Source organism: Carcharhinus amblyrhynchos, chromosome 2 (assembly GCF_965287045.1).
Source record: "Carcharhinus amblyrhynchos chromosome 2, sCarAmb.v2.hapA, whole genome shotgun sequence".
NCBI classification, from domain to species: Eukaryota; Metazoa; Chordata; class Chondrichthyes; order Carcharhiniformes; family Carcharhinidae; genus Carcharhinus; species Carcharhinus amblyrhynchos.
Window position 1 is genome coordinate 35574374 of NC_137325.1, and position 13417 is coordinate 35587790.

Consider the following 13417-nt stretch of genomic DNA (forward strand, 5'->3'; position numbering starts at 1 on the left):
CCTAACAGGCAGAGCCATTTTTAGTTATTTGAAAAGGGACATAATACAGGTAAAAAAGCAGCAAAGACTGACCAGGAAAAAAAGTCAATGAGCAAAGAAAATCCAGGTATAAATTATGCATATCCTAAAAGGAGGAAGAAAATGAAGGCAGATTAGTGTGTTCAGGGGAGAATTAAAAAATACAAAACTGCAAATCAAGAGTGTGATAAAGATTTAGGTATAAGAGGGAATCCGATTTTTCTCTATAAATATAAAAAGTAGAAGGATAGTTAAAAGAACAGTTTACCTAAGAGGAATAACAGGAAATTATCTTGTGGAAGCAGAGGGCATGTTTGACATATTAAATGAATATCTTTCACATCTTTACTGAAGAAGAGAATTAAGCTAATATTGCATAGAGGAGAGAGTAGAGATATTTGATGGGATAAAAATAAATAGAAATGTTCTGAGGAAGTTGGTATCATTCAAAGTTAACAAGGTCCAGATAGAATGCACCCTAGGTGGTTGATGAAAACAAGGTTGGAGGTAGCAGGAGCTCTGGACACAATTTTTCAATCCTTCTTGCATATAGGAGCACTGTTAATGGACCGGAGGATTGTAAATGTTACTCCCTTGTTCAAAAAGGGAAAATGTATAAACATAATAAGGGCTGCAATATACCTTTGAGGGATATCAGCATGATATCGTTAGAAGGGAGATGTGCCATGCGATCCAGACTTAGTTTCACTTTTGCTTTGAGCAGAATACACACAGCTCTGAGCCTTCAAGCTTCATGCTTATGTATAATTATTCTCATGTGTCTACTCTTAATGAATGGATACATAACATGTTTACCCAATCCCTTATGAGTGATTAGTGCCTCATATACCTTGGATTTATTTACTATTAAAGATATCATTTTTAAAATATGATACGGTGATCAACTGTAGTAGGGTTAAGTACAGATATGACATGGTGAACACAGGTTTAGATTGTGCTACAAGGCATGAGAAGACCCCGACACTGCCAGAGCGTAACAAAGTCACATTGGAGTGTGTTGAAAACAGTGTGGTAACTATAAAGAAAAGCTTTGAAAAGGCAGTGCTAAGCTAATGCCCGAGTAAAGAGCTGGTAAGAAGATGGATTTCTCATGGTGATATTGTAGCACATAGTCTGAAAGTTCAATGAGTGGCACAGTACATCAAGACAACCAGCACTGGATTAGCTCAGTCAGGGAAGGCAAGTGACCAGGGTGTGGGCTGGATTGATAGCAAGGGCAAGGCAAAACAGAAAAAAAAATCTGCCAGAGACAGTTGCAATTATCATAGGTGGCTCCAGGAGCTGCTGAGCAATAAAGTGAATAAAAAGCAAAGATACTCCATGCTGCATTCTCACAACAGCTTGTGTTCATGAGGGGAGCTTCGAAAAAGTATGCAAAATAGACACCAATGGTGAAAAACTATTAGAGATTTGGCCAGGGCATTTAAGAGAAGCAGAACAAAATACAACAGCACAGATTTGTTAAAGGCAATTTAGATCATAGAATCCCTACAAAACAGGAAGCCATTTGGCCCATTGAGTCTGTACCAGCCACAGTCCCACCTAGATCCTATCCCCATAACCCTCATTTACCCAGCTAATCTCCCCGACAGTAGGGTCAGCTTATTGTGGCCAATTGACATAACCCACACATATTTGGGCTGTGGGAGAAAACTGGAGCACCCAGAGGAAACCCACACAGACACAGGGAGAACGTGCAAACTCCACACAGACAGTAACCCGAGGCTGGAATTGAACCTGGGTCCCTGGTGCAGTGGGGCAGCAGTGCTAAGCACTGCTGTCATTTGTGTTGACTAATCTGAATTTTTTGATTAAGTATAGTTTATTTATTAGTGTCACAAGTAGTCTTAAATTAACACTACAGTAAAGTTACTATGAAAATTCTTTAGTTGCCACACACTTGCACCTGCTTGCGTACACTGAGGGAGAATTTAAAAAGGCCAATGCACATAACCAGTACATCATTCAGATAGTGGGAGGAAACCAGAGCACCAGGAGAAAGTCCACACTTGAAAGAATTAATGAAGGTCATGCACTGGGTGTTTTGTGAAATTTCAAAAAGCTATCTAATAAAGTCACACATCACTTGTTTATTCAGAAAACAAATATAAATGGTATTAAAGAGGTGATAGTAACTTCTCCTTATACAGAGAAGGCCAAGAAACTTGATTCAGAGGCTTAAAATCATGAAAGGTTTAGATAAACTGAAGAGAAACTGCTCGTAATGGCTGAAAGGTCTTTGACCAGAGAGCCTAGATTTAAGGAGAATGGCAAAAGAACCAGAAGAAAAATGAAAAAACCTTTTTTATGCATTGAACGATTAGAATTTGTGGAAATGCAGATCAAGGACAGAGGAATATAATTAACTGAATTGCTCTTCGAAAGAGCTGGCACAGCCTTTGCTGCCTGGGTTTACCTTTATTGGCCACGAAGCCACTAAGTGCAATAGCTCCCTGGCCCAGGAAGCTGGTGAGAGGTCAGCACCAAATAGCTGACAGCTTCTCCAGGAAATGGTTTTCGGTCTTGTGTTGGGGGTAGGGACTGGGTGTGGTGCATGCTGCACGTATTGATGCACACATACCAGGACTAGAAAGAGTGCAGAACAGATTTACTAGGATGCTACCAGGACTTGATGGACTGCATAATAAGGAGAGACTGGATAGACTAGGACTTTTCTCTCGAGAGCGTAGGAGGCTGAGGAGTGACCTTACAGAGGTCTATAAAATAATGAGAGGCATAGACAAGGTAGATAGTCAATATCTTTTCCCAAAGGTAGGGGAGTCTAAAACTAGAGGTTTAAGATGAGAGGGAGAGATACAAAAGTGTACAGAGGGGCAATTTTTTCACACAGAGGGTAGCGAGTGTCTGGAACAAGCTGCCAGAGGTAGTGGTAGAGGCAGGTACAATTTTATCTTTTAAAAAGCATTTAGATGGTTACATGGGTACAATGGGTATAGGGGGCTATGAGCCAAATGCAGGCAATTGGGATTAGCTTCAGGGTTTTAAAAAAAAAGGATGGCATGGACAAGTTGGGCCAAAGGGCCTGTTTCCATGCTGTAAACCAGGAAATTGGCTCTTATCTGGACCTTTAGCTATTCTCAGGGTGGCATGTGGCTGAGTTGCTGCCATTCCTGCCACTGGTAAAACAGCCTAACAATGGTCCTATATCAGGGAACCTCCCACATGGCATTTTACCCAACGTACCCACTTCTGAAACCAACACCCAGAAACTGATAAAATCTGGTCACTTGGCCCTAAAGATCACCTCAGATGCTGTACAATAAGATATATATATTTATATACTATATTCATGAGATGTGCATGACAGGGCAAGGCCAGCATTTACTGTCCATTCTTCTCAAACCTTTGTAGCCCATATGGTGAAGATACTTTAACTGAGCTCGCAGGTTAAGACTTCCTTGATTTTGATTCCACCACATTAAAGGAATGACAGTATATTTCCACGTCAAGATAGTGTGCGAGTTGGAGGGGAAACAGTGGGTAGTGTTCCCATGTGCCTGCTGTCCTTAACCTTCCAGTCTGCAGGGATCCCGAGTTTAGGAAGTGCTATCAAAGAAGCCTTGGTAATTTGCAGCATTTTCAGATGCATCGGCAGCCACAGCACGTCAGCAGTCAAGAGAGTGAATGTTCAAGATGGTGCATGTGGCACCGATCAAACATGCACCATCGAGTGTTACTGAAACTGCACCCATCCAGGCAAATAGACAGTATTCCACCACATTCTTAAAATGCCTTTTAAATGGTAGAAAGGATTTGCAGGAATACAAGGCAAGTAATATGCTATAAAATGCAAAGCTTCTGACCTAGTAGTTGCAGTATTTATGTAGTTAGTCCAGTCAGTTTTCAATGTTGACCCTTCTGGATGTTGATGGCAATGCTAAAAATATTGGCTGCCAATGTGGGTTGGCCATTGCCAGGCATTTGTATAGCATGAATGATACTTGCCACATATTAGATCAAGCCTGAACACTGTCCAGATCTTTCTGTAAAAGGCACAAATTTCTTCATTATCTGAGGACTGTGCAATCACAGTAAGCATCCCACTTCTGATAGATGAAAGATCATTGAAGCAGAACCTAGGACAATATCCTGGTTGAACCTAGGATATTGTCCTTGGGAAGTGTTGCGGAGATGTGTGGTGCTGAGATGATTTGAAGCTCAAATCAGTATCACACTAGATAGTGAAGTTACTAAGCAGAACAATATTTCTAGGGTAAAATAATTTATGCCACTCAGAATCCCAAATCATTGAATCCCTACAGTGCAGAAGGAGGCCATTCAGCCCATCAAGTCTTCACCAACCACAATCCCAACCAGGCACTACTCCTGTAACTCCACATATTTACCCTGCTAATTCCCTTGCCTCTAGAGTTGATTTAGCATGGTCAATCAACCTAACCCGCAGATCTTTGGACTACGGGAGGAAACCCATGCAGACACAGGGAGAATGTGCAAATTCCACACATTCACCCAAGGCCAGAATTGAACCCTGATCCATGGTGCTGAGAGGCAGTAGTGCTAACCACTGTGCCACCCCTAACCAGCCAAACAGTAAAAAAGGTGAAGATGGAATATACTGAGATCAGATATTTTGAAACTAGACTGTCCAGTATTCCTTGTACAAATGTATAATACATGTCAACAACAATCTCCATGATTTTCCAATTGATTTTTATGGATAAATACAAGGGTGCGCACACGTGTGTGGAAGTGATCTAAAATTTAGTTCCAGGGAGGACTTGGGCACTTGTGTGAAATTTTAATAAAGTAAGGATCAGTGGGCTTACCACCCCAAAAATATTTTAAACAAAATAATTTACGCCAAGTTACAGAACATATTCAAAAAGATTGTGAAACTCCCACTATACCCTTAAATTAAAACGGCTATTCAGGATAATGACGAGATCATTTGACTTGGACCTATGATTATTACAATGTTGATATTAATTAAATTCAACTATCCAGCTCAAACATCTTGCAGTCCCTCTGTAGACAAAACTGTTCTCACTTATCCCAGCTCTCACTTTACCTCCAATTAAAGTAGATAAGTAGTTTCACGTCCACTTTAGTCTTTACTGTATAAAGCTGACTTGAACATGTGGAACATAACTTGAAAAAATGCTGGTGACACAAAAGTAGGTGGCTTGGCGAAGAGCAAACAGCGTTGTGAAAAGAAAGCTTGCAGAATGTGAAGACAGATGGAACAAGATTTTAATGCAAACATGAAATACATTTTGGGAGGTAAAATGAATAGGGAGTGTACACTCACTTGAATAATCCTAAAAGGCAGAGATAAAAAGAGATTCAGAGGCTCAAATATCTAATTCATCAAAAATGAAAGGTGAAAAAGGCCAATGTAATTTTTGGTTTTATAAATCAGTCACTAGTGACAGTACAGCTATCGTCATACAGGTTCTAGAAGTGTATTGGGAGGGTTTAGGAATTAAGAGTTTTGGAAATATCTGAATTGTTAGTTCTATGCATTGAATGACATTTCCAAACCACGTTGCCTGCAGGAACTGCTACTGGCAATGACTATAGAGGCTGGTGACTCTATAGAGAGGAGATTTATGAGGCACTTAAATTTCTGAAGGGTTTTGATAGACTGAATGGGGAAAACTAATTTTCTTGGCTTTTTTTATTCTTTCATGGGATATGGGTGTCACTGACTGGTCAGCATTTATTGTCCATTCTTAGTTGCCTTTGGAGGGCAGTTGAGAGTCAACGACACTGCTATGGCTCTGGAATCATATGTAGGCCAGACTGGGTAAGGACAGCAGATTTCCTTACCTAAAGGACATTAATGAAGCAGATGGGTTTTGTGGTCATCAGTAGGTTCTTAATTCCAGATTTTTAAAAAAATTTAAAATAGTCACTAAAAGACTAAAATAATGAAGTTTGGAAAACATTCCTTGCACTGAATTTTAAAGGATAGAATACTGTCACAGAGTGCTTGAGACAGAGGCCACTGCATCTTTTAAGAGGATCATGCAAGTGTATGTGGAGATCATGTGGCATTGAGATTAGCTTTAGACTGCTCTAGCAAAGAGTTGGCATGGGCAGAATTGAGACAATGCCTCCTATTTTGTATAGATAGGAATGTTCCTATGGTTCCGTTCACTGGAAATCTGGATGTCTTAGAGATTCAGAACACAAGAATTTAGTAGGCATGAAAGCCCTCAGGCATAAACAGCAAAGAACAATACAGCACAGGAAGAGCCCCTTCAGTGCACCAAGCCAGCGCTGATTCCTAATCCTTATTTGGACCTACTACTTATTGCCCATATGCAGTTTCTACCCCTCGGTTTGCTTCCTATTTATGTGTCTATCAAGATATGCCTTGAATATTGCTAACTTGCCCTTCCGCCACCTCCACTAGCACTGCGTTCTAGGCGGTGGTGGCACTTACCCTGCACATCTCCTCTAAACTTTCCCCTTCTCACCTGAACTTGTCTCTGCTTGTAGTTGACCTTCCTACCCTGGAAAAAGGTCTCTGATTATCCACTCTCTCTATACCTCTCAATGTTGTAGCCCTCTATCAGGTCACCCTCAGCCTCCATGTTTCCAAAGAAAACAATCCAAGTTTATCCAATCTTGCCTCATACCTAAAAGCCTCCAGACCAGGCAACATCCTGGTAAACGTTCTATGCATCCTCTCCAAAGCATCCACATCTTCTGGTAGGATGGTGACTAGAACAGCATGCATTATTCCAAATGTGGCCTGACTAAAGTTTTAAACAGTTGTAACATAACTTGCCAACTTTTATACTCAATGCTCTGGCCATAAAGCATGCCTTCTTGGCAGCTTATCCACCAGGTGCCACTTTCAGAAAGCAAAGTTGAACAATTTTTGTAAGTCAACCCTATTTATGCATTGCTCCAAAAATACATAACGGTAAGGCTACAGAAATTTTCATTTGTGCTATAGAGAACTGTTCAGGAATAGATGATTCGATCTATCCACTTAGGTAGATAATTACATAAAAAGATTTCACAATGTAGTTAATTCATACTCAAGTAAAATTCCAATGTAGGAATTTAGAAGAATGCAACAATTAGTTACCCAAAAAGTGCAGCAACTATACTTCGCAAAGACTGTGCTGGCTGCATTATTCATGTCATAGAAATCATGTTCTAAAGCAACGTACCATGTGAAAACCATATTTGTTTCCAAATTTTGGATTAACACTAAATCTTAACTGTAAAGCCGTGATTTGATAAATGCAACTTTCAGTTCCAAAAAGACACTACTGTGCTCTAAAAAAGTCTATTTGTACTCGGTTGATACCTTATCTACTTTCATACAGCATAAGGAAATGCATTTAAACTCAGTTTAACTATTAAGCATCTATACATGAACATAAACTTTAGAATAAAAATTACTTCAGAGCAGTGAAACATCCATTAATACTTCAAAGTTGTCTTCCCAATTTAAAACTATACAATGATGTGTAGTATTCCATATAAAAAATGTGTATGAAACAAAAATGTTATATCAAAAACAAACAGCCGGCAATTAATTGAGTAGTCCAGCATCATTGAGGTCAAGTTTTATTTTAGTCCAGATCTTGAAATATGCAGCTTACATGTAATTTTCAAAATAAGGTGAAATTATGCTCTGCCTTGTGGAGAAGCCAAGACAGAAGGTTCAACGACCATATCCCTCAAAAGAAAAAGGGGGAAAACTCACCCACCATATTTCGCAACAGCCAATTTCAGCAAAGTACTTGCAAAGGAACTTTCCCATTTACAGTTGCTCAGACTCTTCTCAAAGTGGCAAGGTAGTGACAGCTTTTAACATAAAGACCATGTGAAAAGTGCACCATTTCCCCAGTGTGATTGTTCACTTTCTTTTCCAAAGCATGCTAGCAATCAACTTATTAAACTGTAATTTGGATTTAACAGCTGCCCTCTGGCAGTAAAATTTTATATTTTTACTATGTTCGAAGTAACCTCTCGAAATGAGTTCCCACCATTGTGGCAAGCAACAAAGGCAACATTGTCAAATATAAAAAAACCCTACCTTTCAAAGCTTCAATTTTTTTCCTATAAAGAAAATAAAGCAGATGTTAATATGTGCATGTTTCATTTAGAAGTACTACAACATTCAAGTCAATTATTGAAAACCAACAAGTAATCTTTTGTTGAACCACTTTACAAATCACAGAATATTTTGCCTTCACTGATTATAAACTAATACAGCTTGTTAAATTTATGAAGACGTAATTACATTCCCTATTTTAATAGCAATAAATTGGATGCAACAAAATTAGTGTTACAGATTAACAAAGTTCTTCTTCTCATTTAGCGAGAGAATAAAAGTAGCAGAAAACCAAGTCAGTGACTGTAATTTTGACAATCTATAAAACCTTGTGTGATCTCCATATTTTGTTCATTCCAACAAGTGAACAGTTTCTAAACACATCTGTGCCCTAATTTCTAAACCTGTTGTGTTCTTATAGTCCATAAGACTCACGCTAATGTAACTTTGTTCCCCAAATATGGGCCTCACGCAGTCAGTCAGAAGCCAAATGCAAAATTGTCAAGACCTGCATAAAACTAGCTGTCAGAGAGGTGTAGCATAGAAAATATACTTCATGTAGCTCAGTGATTAAGTTAAAGCTAAACGTTATTTTATGTGTATTTTTCAATGTTCTTTCGCCTTTGCTGGGTCAAAATCCTGGATCATCATACCTAACAATACTATGGTACACCTCCACCACATGGACTGCAGCACTTTGAGAAGGCAGCTCACCAACACCCTAAGGGAGGTCAGGGATGGGCAATAAAAATTGGATTGGCCAGTGATGCCTAAATCCTATGAAATAATAAAAAAAGTCCTCTAATTCTGGTAATTGTCCTGCAAACCTCATCTGGGACCATCCAAAGTGAGAGATATCCCAGTGCACCTTTGATGTACCCTTACTCATGCTGTCCTAAAGCTCAGAGGTTACTGCCCATTATGAAAATAAAACTGGGGTCAGAAGCTCTGCTCTGAATTAAATAGTACCCCAAAGTTGTAAAATGTCTGTTACAGCCTTAAGACAATGTCCAGGTATGGAAATAGTTGGAGAAAAAACAAAGGAGTTTTGTACCACCAGAAACAGAACACTGAGGGACATAACTGAAATTCTGGGAAATCTAGTACATCTTGCCTGATACCACATTCTAAAATGTCCACATAAGTCCATTCCTGGTAGTCATGTTAGCTGACATTGTAAATTGTTTGCTCTCCTCAGATATAGGACCTCCCCCATCATCCCTCCTTAAAAAAAACTCTGCACACATTCATCCAAACTATTCCCCAATTTCATCTTCCTATCCAAAGCTGTCACTTCACAAATGTGTCCATCATTCCTGCAACTCCTTGCTTGAATCCTGCCAATCAGATTTCTACCCATCAGAGAACAGAATTCCAAATGACATCCTCAGATCACAACCATGGTAAATTACCTTTTTGTGACCTCCATGCTATCTTTGACTTGATCAATACACCACCATTCTCTTCCAATGTCTCAATTTTTGGCCAACTAGGTGAGACTGTCCTCATTTGGTTCCACTCTTACCTCTTGCATAGCTAGAAAATGGCTTTCACCCCTGCTCTTGTACAGTTACTTTTTGAGTTTGCATATTAATACTTGGTCCCACTCTCCCTCTTCACCTGGAGAAATAGACAAGCTTCTACATATGTTTTCATAGTTTGAGGCAAAGGAGTAAACCTTTTAGGACTGAGGTGAGGAGGAATTTCTTCACTCAGAGGCAAATCTGTGGAATTCGCTACCATAAAAAGCAGTTAAGGTCAAAATATTGTATATTTTCAAGGAGTTAGACACGTTTCTTGGGGCAAAATGGATCAAAGGATAAGCAAGGAAGGCAGGATTAGGCAACTGAGTTGGATAATCATCCGTGATCATAATGAATGGCGGAGTACTTGAAAGACCTACACCTGTTCATATTTTCTATGTTTTCATGACTTATGAAATTTTACGTAATGAAAGAAAGAGATGTGCAATTTGCTTTTGCTGAAATTAGAGAACTAGACTCTCTGATGGAAACACACATTTAATTTATAAATTCAGAAATTACAGAACCCAAATTACTAAACCAAGGCAAAAAGGAATTTGGTGGAACAATTGTTCACAAGACATTGAGAAGACAGTATAAATCAGTTCAACAAGTGATTAATTGAACCTATGAACAAAAGGATTGATAAATACAACAAAAAATTGGATTGATGAAAAATTAACTGGCTTAGAGTTCAATTGCTTTTTTCTTATTCCTAAAAATTACAGTTCTTAATTCAAACATGGACTGAGAAAATAGCATTTTTGTTCCAGGATAAAATAGCAGATAATGACTGTCTTTCAAAGCAAATGCATATGACTATAAGACATAGGAGCAGAAGTAGGCTATTTGGCTCACTTGAGTCTACTCAGCCATTCAATGAGATCATGACTGATCTGAAATGATAATCCTCAACCCTCTTTCCTGCCTTATTCCCATAACCCTTGATTTCTCTATTGATTAAAACTGTCTATCTCAGTCTTGAACATACCTAATGCTCCAGCCTCCACAGCCTCACTAAAGAATTCCACAAATTCACTACCCTCTGAGAAAATAAATTCTTCCTCACCTGTTTTAAATGGGTGACCCTCAGATTATGCCTGTTTGTCCTAGATGCTCCCACTAGAGGGAACAACTTCTCAGCATCTACCAGGTCAAGCCCTGAGAAACACAGATGTCTTAACCAAGTTGTCTCTCATTCTTCTAAATTCCAACGAGCACAGGGCAAACCAAATCAACATCTCCTCATAAGAAAATCCCTCCATACCAGGGGGCAAACTAGTGAACTTCACTGGACTATCTCCCAGGCCAGTATATCGTTCCTTAAATAAGGAGACCAAAACTTTACAGTTGCAGTCTAACTCATGTTTGTATAGTTTTAGCAAGATTTCTCTTCTCTTTATATCCCATTCTCTTTGGGATAAAGGCCAGCATTACATTTGCTTTCCCTATTACTTGAACTTGCATGCTAGCATTTTGTGATTTATTCGTTAGCACGCCCAGATCCCCGAGTTGCAGCTTGCTGCAGTCTTTCTCCATTTAAATAATATTCAGCTCCTTTATACTTCCTACCAAGTGCATAAGTTCACATTTTCTTATGTTATCTTTCATCCGGCAAGTTTTTGCCCACTCACTTAACCTGTCCAAATCCCTCTGTAGGCTCATCATCACCAATTGCCTTCCCGCCTATCTTTGCATTATCTGCAAACTTGGCAACAGTACATTCATATCCCTCATCCAAGATATGAATATATATTGTAAATAACTGCGGCTTCAGCACTGATCCCTGTGGTACTCCACAGTTACAAGTTGCCATCCTGGAAATGCCCTTCTTATCCAACACTCTGTCTTCTATTAGTTAGACAATCTCTATCCATGGTAACATACTACCCCCATTACCATGGGCTCCTATCTTAAGTAGCCTTTCATGTGGTACCTTATTAAATGCTTTTTGGAAATCCAAATATATCAACTTTATCACCACCTCAAAGAATTCTAGTAAATTTGTCAGACATTATTTCCCCTTCATGAAGCCATGCTGACTCTGCTTGATTGTATTTGCCATTTTTAAATGCTCTGCTATTATTTCTCTTATAATAGCCTCTAACATTTTCCCAATGATACATGTTAAGCTAATTGGCCTATAGTTACCTGCTTTTTGTCTCCCTCTCTTTTGGGATAAGGGTGTTATGCTGGCAATTTTCCAATCCTCTGGGACTTATGCGGAATTTAAGGATTCGTGGATGATTACTACCAGAATATCCACTGTCTTTGTAGCTACTTCCTCTAATATCCTAGGATGCAACCCATCAGGTCCAGGACACTTATTTGCCTTCAATCTTATTAGTTTCTCCAGTACTTTGTTTCAAGTAAAGTTACAGTATTTATTTCCACCTCCCCTTCTGCCCCCTGATTATTTAGTATTTTTGGAATGTTATTCATGATTGCTACAGTGAATGCTGACACAAGTATTTTATAACTCCTCTGCTATTTCCTGGTTCCTCATTATTATTTCCCCAGTCTCATTCTCATTGGGATGCAGTGGCATAGGGGTATTACCGCCGGACTAGTAATCCAAAAAAATCGTCTGGGGACCCATGTTCAAATCTCACCACTGCAAAAGAAATCTGGAATTTAAGGTCTAATGATGATTGTCATATAAACCAAACTGGTTCACTCGCGTCCTTTAGGGAAGGAAACCAGGCATCTTGACTCCAGATTCACAGCAATGTGGTTGACCCTCACGTATAGGTCATAAATGCTGGCGCAGCCTGCAATGCTCACATCCCATGAACGAATGAAAAATTCTCTGAATTCTGTTAACTTTGGTCTCTCTCTTCCTTTTTATATGTTTAAATAAGCTCTTACTATTCACTCTTATATTACTTGCAAGCTTACCTTCATAGTTTATCCCTTGGGAAAACAAAGAAAATCACAGGGTAGCTAGAACACACAAACCATGAAATCTCAAAACAATCATCTTGCAACCTTTTTTGCTAAAGGTTTGTCCAAAATACTGGTAATGTAAAGAGTAATGGAGTAATAATAAATTTGTGTTAGTTACCTCTTTTCTTTCTTGTAGTTTTCCAACTGAAGGATCTGTATCTGCTTATAACGCTCAAGTTCACATTGTTCACAGATATCCTCCAAGCGAAGTAAGTGACTCTCTAACTCTTCAAAATCTGCTTCTAATTGAGCTGCAAGAAATGGAAAGTATTCAAGTAGCTAAACATGCAGCCACTGGTTTGAAAATTATTCAATAGTGAACTGCTATATCATAAAAGTATAATGGAGTCCAGCTCAACAGAATACTGCTTTAACAAAGTACTTAACTTGGGAATGTGGCGAGTGAGGGAATTTGGTGCAGTCAGGGAAGTTCTGCACTTTTACAAAACAAGGGGTAATTCGAGTGAGGGAGCAGAAGGCGGGGACCTGGAATCTATGGCAGGAATAAATCAGAGCAGTAGTAGAGCAGTCCTTTAATGGTGTTTACCAAAAAGAGCAAGGAATGATGTTAAAGGGTAGCAGGCAGTGATTGGTTGGTGATATTTTAAGGTTAGAGTTTCTCTGTAGTCTAGGGTCCTGGTTTATACTAGCAACATAAAACAATAAGTTATTGAATCAAATTTACAGTTTAATTTAATTAGTAAAATTGCACCCAGAATAAAAGTAACATTAAGTGAATTAATAACATCAGTAGTACAGAGCTGACCGAGAGAATTGGTAGCGAAATGAACCAATGCGGGGTGGGGGGGATGGGGAAGGAAAGGGGAGGAATCATCGGAGTCGTTGT

At 39.1% G+C, this 13417-nt stretch overlaps 1 protein-coding gene across 1 annotated transcript in view; it reads right to left on the bottom strand.

The window, feature by feature from the left end:
• The window catches only part of LOC145353613 (dysbindin-like), a 216631-nt gene that overhangs the window by 97434 nt on the left and 105780 nt on the right, over nt 1-13417 (bottom strand). The window contains exons 6-7 of the mRNA XM_080204382.1: nt 12689-12821; nt 8084-8106 (exon numbers count right to left, since the gene is read on the bottom strand). Coding sequence (XP_080060508.1) covers nt 8084-8106; nt 12689-12821 — 156 coding nt within the window. The remainder of the gene's footprint in view (nt 1-8083; nt 8107-12688; nt 12822-13417) is intronic.